The sequence below is a fragment of the Epinephelus lanceolatus genome, chromosome 13, assembly GCF_041903045.1.
Source record: "Epinephelus lanceolatus isolate andai-2023 chromosome 13, ASM4190304v1, whole genome shotgun sequence".
In the NCBI taxonomy this organism is placed as follows: Eukaryota; Metazoa; Chordata; class Actinopteri; order Perciformes; family Serranidae; genus Epinephelus; species Epinephelus lanceolatus.
In genome coordinates, this window is record NC_135746.1 from 3,496,603 (window position 1) to 3,516,058 (window position 19,456).

The 19,456-nt window shown below is 41.4% G+C and overlaps 1 protein-coding gene across 4 annotated transcripts in view; it reads left to right on the forward strand.

Moving 5' to 3' along the window:
• Nucleotides 1-19,456, forward strand: part of LOC117270807 (MAM domain-containing glycosylphosphatidylinositol anchor protein 2) — a 337,292-nt gene that overhangs the window by 257,383 nt on the left and 60,453 nt on the right. For all 4 annotated transcript variants that reach the window (XM_033648706.2, XM_078173655.1, XM_033648709.2 and 1 more), the window contains exon 11: nt 14,537-14,685. In XM_033648706.2, coding sequence (XP_033504597.1) covers nt 14,537-14,685 — 149 coding nt within the window. The remainder of the gene's footprint in view (nt 1-14,536; nt 14,686-19,456) is intronic.

The window sequence follows — 19,456 nt, forward strand, 5'->3', positions numbered from 1 at the left end:
CATAAGGAGACACAAAACAATCACAGAGAGACACATAACCATAGAGAGATGCATAACAGCTACAAAGAGACACAAAATAACTACAAAGAGACCCAAAGTGACCATAAGGAGACACAAAACAACCACAGAGAGACACAAAACAGCCACAAAGAGACACAAAATAACTACAAAGAGACACAAAATGACTATATAAAGACACAAAACAACTACAAAGAGACACAAAAACACAGAGAGATGCATAACAACTACATAGAGACTCAAAATGACCACAAGGAGACACAAAACCACGGTGATGTGTATCGACTGCAAAGAGATTCAAAACAACTACAAAGAGACACAAAATTATTACAGAGACCCAAAGCAACTACAGAGAGACTCTAAATGACAATGAAGAGACACAAAACAACCACAGAGAGACACATAACCATAGAAGGATGCATAACAGCTACAAAGAGACACAAAATAACTACAAAGAGACCCAAAGTGACCATAAGGAGACACAAAACCACGGTGATGTGTATCGACTGCAAAGACACGCAAAACAACTACAAAGAGACACAAAATTATTAAAGAGACCCAAAGCAACTACAGAGAGACTCTAAATGACAATGAAGAGACACAAAACAACCACAAAGAGACACATAACCATAGAGAGATGCATAACAGCTACAAAGAGACACAAAACAACCACAAAGAGACACATAACCATAGAAAGATGCATAACAGCTACAAAGAGACACAAAATAACTACAAAGAGACCCAAAGTGACCATAAGGAGACACAAAACCACGGTGATGTGTATCGACTGCAAAGACACGCAAAACAACTACAAAGAGACACAAATTTATTACAGAGAGCCAAAGCAACTACAAAGAGACACAAAAACATAGAGAGATGCGTAACAACTACATAGAGACTCAAAATAACCACAAGGAGACACAAAACCACGGTGATGTGTATCGACTACAAAGAGATTCAAAACAACTACAAAGAGACACAAAATTATTACAGAGACCCAAAGCAACTACAGAGAGACTCTAAATGACAATGAAGAGACACAAAACAACCACAAAGAGACACATAACCATAGAGAGATGCATAACAGCTACAAAGAGACACAAAACAACCACAAAGAGACACATAACCATAGAAAGATGCATAACAGCTACAAAGAGACACAAAATAACTACAAAGAGACCCAAAGTGACCATAAGGAGACACAAAACCACGGTGATGTGTATCGACTGCAAAGACACGCAAAACAACTACAAAGAGGCACAAATTTATTACAGAGAGCCAAAGCAACTACAAAGAGACACAAAAACATAGAGAGATGCGTAACAACTACATAGAGACTCAAAATGACCATAAGGAGACACAAAACCACGGTGATGTGTATCGACTGCAAAGACACGCAATACAACTACAAAGAGACAAAATTATTACAGAGACCCAAAGCAACTACAAAGAGACATAGAAACACAGAGAGATGCATAACAACTACATAGAGACTCAAAATGACCACAAGGACACACAAAACCACGGTGATGTGTATCGACTGCAAAGAGATTCGATACAGCTACAAAGAGACACAAAAAGACCACAGAGAGACTCATAATGACTGCAAAAAATATTCTAAACACCTGTATGTCTGTGTGTTTTGCTCCTGTGCTCCTGCATGTCCCTGCCCGGGGTCCATTGTCCCCATGCTTGCAGAGCAGTCACAATCTATTCTGCTATTTTTCTGTCTTTTCCTCTTTTATTTCCTGACCTATTTTTGTGGCCCTGCTTCTTTTACATCAATACAATATCACATGATTAGTCACCGTAGAGCTGCCTCCCATTTATACTGACCAAGACGGATAAACCAGGAGTCACAGTGGGTCAAAACAAACAAAAGTTAATTTGATCAGCGATTAGAAATCTTCCTGTCTCTTTTTTTTGTTTTGTTTTTTCCCCTCAAGTGGAGTAGGCGAGGAGGGAGGAAGCTGAGGAAGAATGAGCTGAATAGTCGGGGTGGAAGTGACTCAGTACAAGTTCAATGCCATTTCCATTTTTTTTTTTTAAAAAAAGGAGCCTCAGAGAGATTTCATTCTCCATCCCAGAAGGACATAGCCAGGCAATTACCACTGAGTCTTTTAATGTCTCTAATGCCTTTTCCCTATAGTCAGTTAGCCGTTCGTGCGGCGGCGTTGTCTCGGCCAGCTGTGCGTCCATATGTAAGTGTCATTTCTGCCACAAAAGCCTACATCACACGTCAGCCCGACACCATATAGCACCGTGTAGCATATGGCGGTGTTCATAAACCCTTAAAAAATGAAAGGGAAGTCTGCAAACAAGGTCAACTTCTTGCCTGAAGGGTTTTTTATACTGAGCTGTTATGAATCATTGCATTGGTTCTGCTGTTATAAACAGGATTTTTTAAAAATCAATTAAGCCTTCTGTACTTTATGTTTGATGTCTCCTACCCAGGGTTATCTGTTTCAGGCGGTGTAAATGGGTTCGGTAATGTGCTTCAATACACATAATGTATTGTTAAAAGCGAGGTCCTGCAATACAAAATATTGTAGGTTTGAATAAAAAAACGACAATTGACTGTTGACATCTCTAAGAAATGTTCTTTAAAAACATTATTTCTCAGAAGGAATCAGAGCTGATTGATTTCATAATGTGTGAATACGATCATTGTCATCACGTATTCCTAAAGCAGAGTCTGTGTGGGAATCTTAAAGACATATTATGAAAACATACAACACCACGAGTCAGTTCAATTAACCTTATGTGCCTTTGCTTTTCCCGCAAAGTACAGCTTCTTCATTTCTCCATCAGCCTTATTATACAGCATAAACTGCATGAACAAAACCGACACTATCTGCCAGGCTGGCTTATGTAACGTTTACTGTACAGCGTGCTGTAAACACAGCTGGCTCTATACAGTGATACACTGCCAAGTGGAGTGCAGACGGTAATTATCCTTGGATTTTTTTTGTTGTTGTTGTTGTTGCTGGAAAATATGTTTTCTAGTTGTATTTCAGTGAGCCATAGAGGCAGTTTGTTTAAAAGCATCCTGTGTTAGAGAACAGAAGGGTTCGACTTCAACATCCTGTCCTTGTGAGAGGAATTTTTAATCTCAAAATAAAAAAATAAAAACAACATTTAAATATAAATTACAACAGTATTGTTTTGCTTTTGCATATTCTTCCCTCTCTGAGTGATTTTATCTGGCTGATAAATGAGCTTCTTTCCCTCAGATTAGAATATCGAATTTTAAATAGTTTCATCCATGTAAAGGCCAAGTGATGTGCAGCAGGCTGCACAAAGCATCATTAACCTGATTTATTTCCTGAAATGCAGAACAAAATGCCCTCAGTGTTGATTCTGATTTATTATCATGGACGATTATGAGAATTGATCAAACCAGTCAGAGCCTGAATGAAACTGCTTATCTTGTTTTTTCTCTCCGTCTTACAAAAGCACCTCGCTGCTTTTGATTTGTTTAAATTTGAATGATTAAATCTGAAGTGCATGCTTTTACAACTTAACTTCGATACAGTGCAATCAAAGAAATTATGAGATGTGCCAGTGTGGTGTGAAGTCTGTTTTCTTCTGCCCTGCTTAACTATTCAGCAGTGTTTGCCCATATTGTTCTCCTTGTCGTGGTATAGATTTCATCTCAGGACGCAGGCTTTTGGCATTTCACATCAGTTACAGCTAATGTGGCGTGATTATACAACTGACTGATCACCCAGTCAGATTCTCCGAGCTCTGATGTCTTCTTCCAACTTCATATAAATACTGCCAATAGATTTAAAGGGATTTCAACCAGCTGTCTATCACAACAATCTGGGTGGCATGTAGGCTGCACACAACTCAGAATTTTCCTAGTCGACCAACAGTCGTCATCAGGGTCCATCAGTGGACTAGTCGGCTACATGTTCATGATATGAATGTAATGATGAAATGATATATTTTGGTGGTTTGAGTTGAAGGTGTGAGAAAGAATAGTATCAGTAACATTGTTAACACTGTGCTACATTACAGAGAAATACAAACCGTACTAATGAACCTTCATTAATATAGGCCTATATTTTATCTCCAAGTGCACGTCACACACTGAGCGAGCCGCCTGTTAATGACGCTGTGGGCTAATGGGCATGTAGCTACTTCCATGTTTCAGATGATACGTCATGTTTGTAGTCGACCAATGAAGATGAGTTTACATATCACCTTGGGTTCGTCCTTCACCTTCTCAAAATGATCCCACACTTTGGATTTCCTGCCCGACATGTTATTAACTAGCCTGTGGAATAACCGCAGGTACCAGCCCTGGAAATCAGGGACCGTATACATGCTGCATATTTAACCACCTGGAAACATGAGGTCGGGCTCTGGGCGCTACTCTTGTGCCTTTTCTAAGCAACCTTAACAAGCATCATACAGCCTGTTTACCTGAAATCCTGACTGCAGAGCTGATCTTCTTCCAGGAGCTGTTTATAAGTGTGTCATTCTCGGAACCCATCGGCTGTATTCAGTGTCTGACTTCTGGCAGACAGCGATACAGCCTCTGGGGGCAGACCCCCGATTTTTTGGCATTCCGGTTTGATTTGGGCGGAGGAGGCAAATTTCCGTTTCCGACTTCTGTTTATATATAAGTAAATATGCTGAACCATTGCGATGGATTCAGAGTTTGCAGTGACGGCAATTATGTTCCTCCTCGTCAGTTCACCACACGGACCGTTAATCTGGCAACAACTGCAGCCGGCTCAAACGTGATTGGTCAATATCACGCGGACTACAAACAGCCTACAACTGGAAACCAGGGCTCTTCGCTCTTCTTCCAGAGGCAAGATCTCCGGGGTTTGCCTACAGACATTCACTGAATGTAGAAATGTTTTCGCCGGCGTTGGTCTGTTTGTGTGTTTGTTTGTCTGCAAAATAACTCAAAAAGTTCTGAACGGATTTTGGTGAAATTCAGGAAAGGTTGATAATGGGACAAGGAACAGATGATAAAATTTTGGTGGTGATCGGTTGAAGCGAAGTGGATAGAATAATAAAATGGCGGGAAATCCGAGCTGCTTGGCGGAGGTCTGCGCTCTCCGAGTGCTCTAGTTTGTTTTTTGTTTTGTTTTGTTTTGTTTTTTTCTGAGACTAAGCGACCAATGAAATCTCGCCAATAATGACCTTTCTAGTCAACTTACACTTGGTCGACTATCAGGGAGCAGCCCTAAAATGAACTGTGTCAAACTTCCCTCCATCTCTCCAGCAGTCAGATCTCCCTGCTGGGTTCATGTTTGACCCGCAGTAGGCAGCGCTGATCAAATACAAACCATAGTTCTGTTGCTGCGTTGCCTATTCCTCGCCTAAAATGCTTTCAGAAACAAGTTTCAAAAGTATTCCTATCTTCCTGCTGCATAGACAGCCTAGTTTTGTGAAAAGACCATCTTTCCAGGAGTGAAACACTTCTTTAAGGCGGGCGTTATTCTGGCCAGACACCAGACAGAATGTCAACTTGTTAGAGTCGCTGCAGTGGGCAAGGTCTGGACCCAGGCAAACATTATTCTGTATCTGTCAGTGTCAGCAAATCTTATAGAAAGACTAAACCCAACAGTCTGTATCTCAATACTTTTAAGACTTTTAAGATACTTTGCTTCCCTGTTTGTGGTCCTCAGCCTCAAGCTCATTCCTCCCTATTGAAGACACAGATGTCTTTATAAAAGTCTTACGTTATTTTATGTGAATGTGCGATAGTTACAGGTTACAGCGTGATGATTAGAGGAGAAATGGAAAAGCATAAAGGTCCAGGTGGTTTTTTACTAATTTGTCATATCGTCAAGAATATTGTTATCGCAAAAATACCCTACAATATTGTGATATTATTTTAGGGCTATATCGTCGACCCCTACAACTCGGTATAGCACGACCCTTCTAACCCATATCTGTGACACTGATAATCACCAGTGACACCTATGTCATGGAGTGTTAACAATCAAAATAGGTGCAAATCCACTCTTGAGACGATTCCATTGGAATAAATCGATTAACCTTCAATTTCACAGTTTTAAATGCTGACAAGTCCCATCCTTGTTTTTACTATCATACGAATAATGTCTCCAGAAAACATCAGTTTTTACAATAATCAGATTCATCTTAAGTCTGAGAGCCAGGGAATTGAAAGCAGACAGATAACCCTCCGAACTTATGACCTTCACAAACTCTCGAGTCACAGTTTATTTCCTCCCCCCGAGTCTCAGACATAGAATCAAATCAAAGGAAACAAAACGATTCAAGGATCCGTTCAGACCAAAGAGCCCACAGGGAGAGACCCAGGAGGCCAGTAAAACTGTTTAGGAAAATAACGCCATTATAATTCATCAATGACATAAACTATCCTGACAGGTTTATGCAATTGCCTGACATACATCAACTACTTGCTGCATCTCCACATGGGTGCATCAAATCCCAGTCCTGCTTTTGTTTGAGCTAACAATGGCGGCCCCACTGTCTTCTCCACGGCTATTAAAAATCATCTGCCCTGGGTATTGTCATCCTTCAATAAACAAGCCCAAACTGCAGAGGGGCAAACACAACAACGTGTCATCGAGGTGAATTACTATTCTCTGCCAGGAAGGTCATCCTGTGAGCTTGTTTCAAGATCTTGATTAAAATACAGTGTTCTGCCAGCTCCTGCTTCAGCTGTCAGAAATCAGCTCGCAGGCTGTGACTGGAAAGCTGAAAAAATCTTGAAGGATTTATTCAGTCCGTGCCACGATCACTGTAGAAAATAAATCCTCACAGATTCCAACAAAGCAAACGGTGTTATTGAAAGAAAAGCTTTGTGAGGATCTCGGTGGTAGTCTGGATCCATCTGTGTGAAACAGTTTTTACCGTGGAGGCAATTTGAGTGTACGAGCATCAAGAACTCAGGTACGATCTGCCACAGCATGGGATGGACGCTTCAGGATGTAGCTACATTCATCAGACACACCACAATCTGGTACACGCTTTGATTCAGTGCCATGCTATGTCACGTAACATAAGATGAAACTTTAATGATCCTTCAGGGAAAATTGGGTCAGAGCAGCAACGAGGAAAATCATATGGAGTGGATTAAAATAGAACAAACAGAACGTTGTGCAGATAAGGGATACTGTACATCTTTGTCATGCTAATTCAGCGCTCGTTTTGGCTTTAAAGAAATGTCACTGTGTTAACAAAATGAAACATTTACAAGTTTACATTTATACTCGAGCATAAAAGCAAGCCTGCACACAGTGTGCAAAATGAACCACTGCAGCAGGGCAGAGCTCGTCTGTAACACGTACAGTACAGATGCAAGCAAAGAATATGTTTAACAGTTATAACTTCCAGTAATAACAGCTGAAATTTAAACCTATTTCACTGAATAATAATACAAACTATATAGCACCAACCTCTCTAAATATAAGGCGTTCTTTGTAAACTGGCTCTCATTTGACCTCCTACATTCAGACCAGGGGCAATTGCTCTGAGACAACAAGGGAGGCTGAACTTCCCCTAAAATTTCATAGAAGAAATGGTCAAATATGCACTGTTGAATTTACATTAAAATAAGAATTCACATCGCATTAAACGTGTGCTAGGATGCGTTTAACATCACGACTATGATGTTCAAACATCAGCTGTTTATCACCACTTTTCAAACGTGACCTCCCTGTCAAACATTCTCGTGTCAGCACGGTGGACGCGGAGCCTCCAAGCATTCCTATGAGACAGCACTGAGCAGGGTTTTTCATGCAGCAAAGCGAGACGCTCATTGGATAAATGCAACACAATCGTCACTTCCAGGGAGGCTCAGCTTCCCTGGGACCTAATGGAGCGGTGGGCGGGAGAGGACGCTCGGTGTCTGCGTGGTGATTGGAGGAATTGTCTAAAAGGCTGAACCCCTTTGTGATTGACAGCGCTTTGGAAATACACACCGGCATCTTCGTATTTCGAGCTCAGTCCCATGCAGATATTTGCGAGTGGAGTCTTCTGACAGAGTGCCGTCTGGAGTTCCTTATTTCCATAAGAGATATCGCTCATTTTCACCGTTAAACCCATCTGAAAATCTTTGAGGTGTGTGTTGCTGTGGTTCTATGGCATGAGTGCGGTTGAAAAATGGCTTAAATTAAATGTCCCTTTTATAAGTTACTGCCTCGCTACAATATGACAAATTCTATGATGTAAACTTAAAGTGAGCTTCCCCTGTTTGAAAGACCAGCAGCATTCACTCCACAAATGTCCCGCTGTCAGTAGCCTTGGTTTATAAAAGAAAACGTACGACAGAAAACTGGGCGTATGCTCATTTCCACGCATATCACTGCCGAGGTGCCCTGAACCCCCCAACCGCTTGGGGCACCTGACCAAGGCAGCCCCTCACTCTGACATCTCTCCACTTTGTGCATGTGTAGGTCCTGTTTGTGCATGTGTGTGTCTTGCGGACCTGTGTGTTAATGACAACAGAGTGGAAAAATTGAATTTCCCCTCAGGGGGATTAATAAAGTATCTAAAAAAAATAATAAAAATATATATCACAGCATTTATCAGTGTGAACGAGGGCACACTAAGATCAAATCTCACATCAGGTTTCTGTCAGCGTAGACTTGCAGTGCAGCAAAATAAATCTGACTGAGTTGGAGAATTGTTAACAGACTGTGTTCTAACTGGTGTCTTTGTATTTACAGCTGCATATTAATCACTTTAAATGTACAGCCGCCATACGGATGTGTGCTCTCTATCACTGCTGGCAGTTGCCTGTCTCTGTGGGACTGGCTTCAAGTGGAACGACGATGAACACCATGTGTGCCAGATTCTATCTGACGCTTTTCTTTTTTAAAACACTGACAAACCAAAACATGTTTAGATCATTTATCATTAAAAGCATTATTGAAACTAAATAATTAAACCTTGCAAATTTGTGATTTTTACTGGTGTCTGGCTCCGACACAGGTAGTGTGTCTGTGTTTCCTGTTATTCCCAAAATGAAAGGAGACCCGATTTGTGCAGTCACACGCCCCTCTCTCTGGGTCAGTTATAAACTTTTACATGAATATTATAACAGTATCATTAATATATTTAGGCTATAGAGCTCGTAAGTTGCGTGTTTCCGTTTCCGGTATATGGGACCTTAAAAATTGATTTCTCATAATGTATTTCAATGGCTAGATGAAAATTATTTTCTGGTCCCGTTTGAATTGTGCCATGAATTTCACATATGTTGTTTGTGAATTTTTAATATATTTTTTCGTGCAAAGAAGGCTACAATTTAGCGGGAAGAAGTTTGATACTGTTAGGTTTTGTGTGAGAGCGCTTTGTGGACTACAGCTCTTCGCTGCTCTCAACGCATATGATATACATGGCTGTGTCTCTGGTACACTTCACCGCCTCGAAAGAAAATTGAAAGAAAGAACAGCCGTTCTTGTTGGAATGGTGACATTCGGGTACGAAACACACCGGCATCTTGTTCTGATGGCTCCGTAGATCGTGGCAGAAGACGCAGCAGCAGCACTGTGAGTTGAGAAGTGGAGGGAAAGTGTGATGACGTGACGTCACATAGGCGACTTGTAGTCTTTCTCATTACGTTGTTTCCACAGCCTTTAACTGAAGAATCATACAATAAACTGTCAAACTCTTAACATGAAAAAATATTATTTAGACCCATACAAAACATTTGTGTAATCCAAGGCATTTAATAACTGGGACCAGAAAATAATAATTTTTTTCTCCATTGACTCCCATTCATATTTTCCGAGCCTAGAGGTCCGATGGGGGTCTACCAGAAGGGGCGTGACTTACGAGCTCTATAGGTTGGTACATATCATGAATGCATAAATCAAATACTCCAACCTGAGCTGGAGTTTGATTGTCCGCTCCATTGTTGTTGGCTGCAGCAGTGTTTTCTTCCCATGCTGCGTTTTTCCAGCTTCTTTTGAAGGCTTCCTTTCTTTTCAGGCTGTCAAATAAGTTGGACCTGGGACGTCAGCATTTCCAGTTCTAGCTTAGAGAAGTGTCTCTTCTTGGCCGTATTACACCTCTCCACATTGTAAACTCTAGACGGCGAGGCCTCTACATACAGAATGTATTCAATCAGGAGAGAGAATATTTATTCACATGTGCGCATGAGTATGAGAAATGTAAGTCTTTGGCGATCAGACCCCATCATGGTGTCCTATATTCCAGGAGGGTGGTAAAGACCTAGTAGAGTAGGGATCCCCCCTCTATGGAGTCTAGACGCTAGTGGTGGTGATGAGATGAAGAGGGAGCTGAGGATGTGGATGTGAAGAGGAGTGGGCTTTGATGAGCTCATCCTGGGCTCTGGATAACGTGGCTGGAGGTGAATGGGGTGGAGGAGCCTTAAAAAGCCTTAAAGAACAGATTAAAATTTGGCAGCAGCGACATAAATGGCTGAAGGAGATCGTAAATAAGTTTGATTGGCTAACCAGGAGAGGGAACGCCTGTAATCAGCTGATTGGTGGAAGTGCTGGGAGTGGGATAGAGAGAGAACTGTGAGTGGATAAAGCATAGAGAAAGTCTTCCTGATTGAACTTAGCTGAGCTTCATTTGTGTGGGAATTTGTAAATGACAATTTTCAGTCACCACATTTATTAACGCCCAATCATTCCTTTGCAGTGATTGGCTAGATAAGAATAATTCATGAATCACAAGTGAACCCTATCGTATGATGATTTCTACACTCAGATCTGCGCTGGTGTGTAAGATAGACTGATTAATATACAGATTAGTGCTGTAGTTACTGTGAGACACTGGCTCTGCTGTTCTGGGGTTTCAAGTGTTCACAGCAGTGCCAGTATTTCAGCACAGTCCTGTGTTTGTTTTGATTGTTGTTTCCAGTCCTCCACTTAAAAAAAGATTCCAGTCATTGTGGAGGTGTAGAGTGTTTCCATCTTTCCATCACTGAATGTTAAATCTGACAGTTTGACATCAGTTGTTTTACTGAACGTGTTCAGGATAATCCGTCTTCAAAGTGAACATGTTTAGTCTGACATCATTAAGTTTTACCGATCAATAACAGCAGCATTACCCGTAGAATTGCTTAAAATGTTTGTCATTCATTTACAATGTAAAATGAGAAATGATTGCTCATAATAGACTTTATGAATAAGCAACCCCACCCTCCACCCCACTGACTCAGTCCTGGCAGGAGAACTGTTGGCTGTGGCCACTTTAACATTTCAGTATCATCACCAGGGACAAGTGGCATTTATTTAGCTTTCTGAGATGTTCAATGTTCAAGACGTGCTTTCTTACAGCATTTCCATTTTACAAAGTATTCATATTCGTATTATTAGTATTAAAACAATTGGTATAAAAACATCAGCAACAACAAAAAACAGATTGTGCAGGTGAGATGAAAAACTCCTTCAAGGGTTTTAAGTTATCTCACCTAAATATTCAATAAAACAAAGACAAAGATTTAAAATTGCCTATAAAATAATCAATAAGACACAATATAGTACCAAAAAAAGAAATATAAAGTAAAGTCAGCTCGTGCATGTAGACACGTCATCTGTAGAGGTGTCTCGTCCCTCTGTGACCCAACTTTATGCAAATGCAGCACCACTACTGCTGTTTCTAAGTGTTATAATTTAAGCAGCTGGACTGACTTTAGTTTCTTGAAGACGTTTGACCTCTTATCCAGGAGGCTTCCTCACTTCTAACGGACTGTGTGGGTGTCGGAATGATCCCGTGTTGCCTTTATCTCAAATTGAAACGCAGGTGGTCTCTGTAATCAGCCAGCATTCTAAATGTTCTTTCATATGTCCGTACCGGTCGAAGGGTGGCCCAAATTGACCTATGGCTAAGCCACGCCCCCTCCACTCACTCAGACAAACTATCAACATTCAGTGCCCGGCGCTATGGCAGGTGTCACAGTACACGGCATTTCACAGGAGGCAATTGATGATTTTTGCGGACATAACGATCAGATGTCATTGAGAAGTAACCAAAAGGGCCTAAACTACGCATTGGAGGGATATATTCATCATTTTATTGTTGAGAAGGTCGATGAAAAGCTTAAATTACAAGCCAAAATTTACAGGTCACAGTGTACGCTTGTGAACCGCATCTGGTTGCCGTCACCATCAAAGACAACAAGTTAAAGTGCCACTGAAGTTAAGGTTTTTGGCTCAGAATATGAGAAAAGGATAACGGCCTTTTTACCATCTTTACCAAGAGTGTCTCTCCGTTAGTTTGGTGCTACAGTATTTACACTGAATCATTCAGCATAACGTTTGCCAACCTTTGTTATCTCTGCCATTACAGATAAGTTAATGAAGCTAAGCTCCAGAAGTTAACGTTAGCTTAACTAGAGCCCTTTGGACAACAGCTAACAATGATGTACGATCACCAAAGTACAAAACTAGAACAAAATAGGCTAATGAACTCCCAGCAAACAAGGTGACATGATGAACAACGCAGCTAGGAGCTAACGTTAGGCTAACTTTAGCTAACGTTTGCTAGAGATGTTAAAGATAACTTTATATTTCTTTCCAGCAAAGTGACAATATGTTGCCTCAAACACAATGTTGACTTACCTTAGAACAGATGTAGACATCATTGTTAATCTTATTCACGTTGAGTTGATGTTGTGGTCTAACGTTACCACACAACTTTATCCAAAGGAGACACTTTTCTCGCTTGAGATGTGGTTTAAAGTGTAAAAAATACACCTGGTCGCCCAGCCTCTCAGGATACCTTGTGTCAGAGTTGCATGTACCCCATGCACACCGTTTGACCATTTTTAAACTTCAAATCTCAGAAAAAGCTCATAAAACCGAACAAAACTGACTTTGTGTAATGCATTTCAATGGACGTCCAGGCAGAGAATGTCCGAGTATGGGAATGGCTATACGCAATGTGATTGGCTCATTGCGTTTGAGGGCGGGACTTAGCCTTAGGTCAATTGTATAGCAACAGATATGTGACCTCAGCGACTGTAAGGGTTCACACCCACACAGGGTTTAAAGCGTGCAACTCTGCACCAGTTTGTTAGAACTGAAGAAGCCTCTTTGATGAGAGGTGAAACACCTTCAAGAAACTTAAGCAAGTCCAGTTGCCTACGATGTAACACTCAGGACTACCATGACCTGGATGACTGAGAATCTTCCCCAACATGCAACGGTTGTTGATGGGATAGCCCTTTAAAGGAATCTGGAAAATGAACAAAAAAAATCAGAATTTGAATATACACCCTCCTCCTGCAGCTCTCTCCTATCTGTCCTAAGCCCCTCCCACCAGACAACCACAGGCATATGCACACGCTTCATAAAGTAACCAGGTGTTTCCCATACTATAATAATTTAATCTTATTCAATTGCAAAGCCTTGTGCATCTTATTTGCTCAGCCTCTTCTTGCCCCACTCTCTATCTGTTGTTTATTAGACCACATGTAAAAGAAGAATAAGTTAGCCACCTCACTCCCCACCACTGTGGGCTGCTTCGCTGTGAGAAGAATGTGCAGCAGCTCAGGAGATGGACCTTTGGTTGGCGGCTGTAGCAGCTTGACTTAGCAAACCCTACAGCATCTGATGGGCTGGTGGCCGGCAGCAGCGTCTGGTCTAACCTTTGTAACAGCAGCAACAGAACATTTGGTGGTCCAGCAGGGAGTCAGGCTGTCCAGTTGCCTGAAGTAGGGGTTTGTCCTGGGTTCAGGTTGCTGCAGCCGCTCACTGAGGGTCAGGTTCTGGAGCTCCTCCCAGCAAGGTGGTCTGAAACGGTGGTGGAGTTGAGGCTCATGCTAACGTTAGCTACATAAATGTGAACATGAAGCTGCAGCTGTAAGCCTTCGGCTGAACTATTAGCAACATTTTCTGTCCATCGCTGGAACATATTGCTGATTTTATTTTGTTTACTGTCAGAGTCCTTGTTACTTTCTTGTGTTGTTTTGTAGTGTAGACAGTTGAGGCTCAGAGGTAGAGCAGGTTGTCCACTAATCTGAAGATTGACAGCTCAATCCCCGGCTCCTCCATTCGTCGTGTAGAAGTATCCTTGGGCAATATATGAAACCCCAAATTGCTCCCAATGGCTGCCCTTTGTGTGACAGCATGTGGGTGGTTACTGAGTAGCAGGTGACACCTTGTATGGTAGCCTCAGCCACCAGTGTGTGAATGTGTGTCTGAATGAGTGAATGTGACATTTTGTGTAAAAGTGCTTTGAGTGGTCGGACGACTAGAAAAGGCGCCATACAAGTGTTAGAATACCAACTTACTTTGCAGGATTCTCCACCACTGGAACAGGTTTTCACCGAAGGGACGTGCATGCACTTCTGCATTTGTAGAACAGCCAATAGGAACACCCTTTCTATGAAAATGGCCTGTGATTGGCCAAAGTCTCCCATCACAGGCTAGATTTTTTAAAGCCTGAAACCAGAGCTGCTTACTGCAGCTTTAATACAGTCTTGGGATTTTTTTCAAGTAGGCGGACGTTACAGGCGCCCTTATTTCCACTGTATGGTTTGAAGTTTAAAGCATTAAATATTATTATGAATCTGTTTCTCCAGGTAAGGCCTACCCACCAGAGTTCTACTATGATACCTACAGCCCTCTGTGGCAGAACAGGCCCAGAGTCTACGGCTTCAAGCTCCAGTGGACCCAGATGAACCCCAACGCAGTGGACCGCATTGTCGCCTACAGACTGGGCATCAGACAGGTAGGATCAGTGAGAGTTGTCTGTCTGAGCGTGATCAGTCCTCTTTTTCTCTGTTTAATGTGTGTGTGTTTTGTCCAAATGCATGTTGCAGTGAGAAGTGTTTTTCAGACCCAGTGAGATCTGCTCTTGGGGAGCTTTTGTTGCAGCTAGAATATGAGTTTTTAAAGCCAGACATGTTGGCTCTTCACAATAATCGCTGAGTCATGGGTATTGGTCAGCCTCTTTTCAACCCTTCTTAGAAGAATTAGAGTCATTTTGTGCCACAGGGCAGTAAAAACCTTCCTTATTGCCAATTTAAGCGTGTGATAGAAGTGTTTGCACAGCTTGCTTGTTGTATTCCGTTTGACAGCGCCAAATGTCATGCCTGGATTCATTGACTGTCTTATTCTGCAGTTTTTTGAGGATGTGAATGAGCCTCTGCGGGCCGGGCGGAATGACTAAGAACCTGACAGGGGCGTCGTTTGAACGAGTTCTGTGGTTTCCACGAATTGCTTCTGTTTTTGCTCTCCATCAGAAGCTCAGTCAGAGGAGTGAAAGGGAACCCCGCAGAGAGAAAGAGCAAGCAGAGCTCCTGTTTTCTCTGCTTCTCAAGTAAACTCCACAGATGACAGGCTGCTAGCATTGATGGATGGCATGGTTACATTTTCTCTCTTTGGCAATCAATGTGTACCTTCCTCTCTCTCCCTCCCTCCCCCCGGCAGTGTGGAGAACATTTAGTCTTTATAGTTTTTATTTGCAGCAGCAGGTGTGGCACCACCTTCAGTTTACATCAAGTTTGAAGAAGTGAACCAACTCCATTAACACCACAGATTTGCAGTTTCACATTGCCTTTTCATTGCAGCGCTGAGGCACCATTCAGGAGGCTGCTTAAAAAAAAAAAGAGCATATATCAAATAAGTGTTGCACATTCTGCAAAGCTAAATCCATCTCAGTGCTGCTCAGAATTAGCGAGCATACCCTGACAGTTGTGTTTGCAATGAATAATATAATTTCATGTTTGTTTCACACTACACCCTCAAGGAATTGAGGTTTGAAAAACACATTTTAAACCAGTTATGTTTGTGTTGTGCAATGATTTTTCTGTCAACTATCTCAGTTGGTCTGTTTGGTAATAAATGATCTTGTGCTTGCAGAGCCTGTGTTTTGCGCTTACCAGCCGTTTGTCTGAAAACTTGCCAGAGAATATACAGTTGCTTTTTACTATTTTCAGCTGTTTCTGTGCAGAGTTGTTGTTCTTTAGTATACTACTTACTTGTGTCTGAATTTGGGCTAGAACAGATAACATTTCAACCTTTTCTGAAAAGGCGTGGGTTTTTTCAACATCTGGGGGGACACATGGTAAGCAGAAATGTCAAGCACCAAACACTCAGGGTTCCCACAGTCATGTAATTCCTGGAAAAGTTTTAAAGCAAAAAAAGCTGTTTTCCAGGTGCCTTCGTTGAAACGTCACTAACATCATGTGATACACATAGACCGGAGACAATAGACCTGTTGTTAGCTGACAGGAGTGGCACCTGCTGTGGTCTTCTGCCTTTCTATCATCTTGAACCAGTCTGGCCATTCTCCTCTGACCTCTGGCATCAACAAGGCATTTTGGCTCACTGGATATTTTCTCTTTTTGGGACCATCCTCTGTAAACCCTAGAGATGGTTGTGCTGAAAATCCCAGTAAATACTCAGACCAGCCCGTCTGGCACCAACAACCATGCCACGTTCAAAGTCACTTAAATCACCTTTCTTCCTCATTCTGATGCTCCGTTTGATCTTCAGCAGGCAGTCTTGATGCCTAACTGCATTGAGTTGCTGCCATGTGACTGGCTGATTAGCTGTTGAACTGGCATACCTAATAAAGTGGCCGGTGAGTGTACCTGTTAAAATAATAATCCAAACTCACGTCACATTGCAATGCCATCTGTACGATCTTGGGTTTTCTAGCTTTGACGTTTTGTGAATTGCAGTATGTGCTGCTGTACCGATCCAGTCTGTGGGCATATGCAGCTAGTTGGTGGTGGGAATGTCTACTGAGTGAATAAAGTGAGCGCTGAAGGGAAATGCATGTGTCATAATGTATGGTTGTAACTAGGGCTGTCAAACGATTAATTTTTTAATCGCAATTAATCGCAGAATTTCCATAGTTAATCGCGATTAATTGTGTTTTGAATTGCATGTTTAAAATTCTGTTATTTTGCATTTCAAGGCAGTTTTAAGCCCATAATGTAAAGTATTTCTTACCAGACTGTCTTAATTGGGAATCAAATGAACACAAAGAAAGAATTTCCTTTTTGACCTTTTGTATTTTCTTTCAAAAAAGTGCCATGTAGACCAAATTAATACAATACCTGAGTCTTCTACGATGTTGACTGGTCTGCAGTCGGTTGCCACCCATTTAGCAATCACTTTAGTTAACTTCTTCAACGTACTTTCATCCACGGGTCTGCGGCGACTCCCACACTCCAAAATGGTACTTTGGCGGAGCTGAGGCTCGCTTGGCTGGGGTACGCCGGCTGCACCTGGGTGTTTAGCGTGGAGGTGGTAACTCAAACTCGACGTACTGCGGTGGTAGTTAAACTCCGTTTGACACAGGTTGCATTTTACTTTTGACTTGTCAAGTGAACCGTCTGGAAGTTTTTTAAAGTTAAACAAGCCGTTCAAAAGTCCAGTAGCACTCTTTCATTCCATCCCCGCGGTAAGTTTACTGCAGGAAGCCACTTTGAAGCATGACGCTACAGCTAGAGGAGCCGACTACAGGTGAGTAGAAGGGACAAAAAGGCTTGCGAAATTAAAATGGGATTAAAAATAATAAACGCGTTATGGATTGCATTAATCTAATCGTGATTAACGTGTTAACGCTGACAGCCCTAGTTGTAACCCTATATATATAACCCTAATGGGCGGGCCATTTTAAACTACTTAAATAAAGTCATGGAAATGGGGCAAAACATTATGGGAAAGTTTTAGAAAAGTTTGGAAAATTCATTGGTTAAAATATGTAGGAACCCTGAGCATTACATTTCCTGCATTCTGATGAGTTTTTATGCTCCAGTTTTTGCCATTTCTGCATAAATTAATAGTGGAAATGTTGCAGTACATCCTGCGTCAGCCGTGCATAGTTGCTTGTCTTCTTTCTGTTTTATGGAAGATTGCATTTGTTGCATTTGAGGTTGCACACTGCCACCACCTACTCTAACACAAATGGATCCTAAATATTAGGTATGAGAATCATCAGAGACCACAGTCATGATATCGTCACTGTACTTAAGAGGTGATAAAGTATTATTGTGATTTTAAAGTTTTTTTTTATTCGTTTAATATTATGCTAACACATATTGCCATATATTGGGATTTATGTCCCTTTTTCAACTGTAAATTTTGTCCCCAAAGGAAAATTTTGTCAACATCTGTTTTATATGCCCAGTGAACGATGTGGACTTTGTAAATAATGGTGGACTTTCTGGGAAAACCCTGGTCTGACTCGGAGAGATGGCATTCCTCCCACTTTGGATGGAGCTGATCTCACTTTGGGAACCTGACCGAGTTTATTAGTGTCTCTAAGCCAGGACAAGCCAGAGTCGAGACCAGGAAACAGATTCACAGTTTTACACGCTTCTCTGAGCCTTCAGAGCAGTTAACCAACCATAATGCCATAAAAACAGTGCCTGTCCCGTCCACTTAAATTATTTAAATCTAAAGTAAACAAAAGACTTGAACATAAAAATTAACACCTCTTGTTTAAAAGTACAACGAAACAGGATAATTAAATGTGGACTTTGAAACATCAGATCTCTGTCACCTAAAGCAGTGATTTAATATCAGATAATCATATTAATTCATTTGTCTTACAGAAACCTGGCTGTGTCATGATGAATATTTTAGCCTAACTGAATCCACTCCTCCCAGTTATAATAATACTCACATTCCTTAAGGCAGCAGCCAAGGAGGGGGAGTTGCAGCAATTTTTGACTCTAGTCTATTAATCAACCTCAAACCTAAACTGAATTATAATTCCTTTGAAGTCTTGTTCCTAGTTTTCACACCCAACCTGAGAAACTTTACAGCTTTAATTCTGTTTGTTACAGTGTACCGTGCTCCTGGTCTGTATTCTGAATTTCTATCTCAACTCTCAGAGTTTTTAATCAAGTTTAGGTTTTCTACCATTTTTTATGTATTCACGTCAGTGGTAGCCGTGGCCAGAGGCATTATATATTCTGGCGTCTGTCCATCCGTCTGTCCCATAGTCATGAACACAATATCTCAAGAACACCTTTGAAGGAATTCTTCAAATTTGGCACAAACGACCACATGGAATCAAGGATGAACTGATTAGAATTTGGTGGTCAGAGGTCAAGGTTACTGTGACCTTGCACTTGAGGGAATTTCTTCAAATTTGGCACGAATGTTCATTTTGAGTCAAGGGTGGACCGATTAGAATTTGTTGGTCATAGCTCAAAGGTCAAGGTCACCATTACCTCTCATTCATCTCATGCTGGTGAACACGATACAAAAATATGAGACAGACAGAAGGTCACAGTGACTTTGAAAGAAGAAATTTTCTCAAGACCTTATTGAGATGAGTGTGGTATCTTTAGAAGTCCTTGAGGGAATTTCTTCAAACTTGGCACAAACGTCCACTTGGACTTAAGGATGAACCTATTGGAATTTGGTGGTCAAAGGTCAAGGTCACTGTGACCTAAAAAAAAAAAGTTTTTGGCCATAAGTCAGAAATTCATACACTAATTATGACAGAATTTTGCACAAATGTCTAAAATGATAAA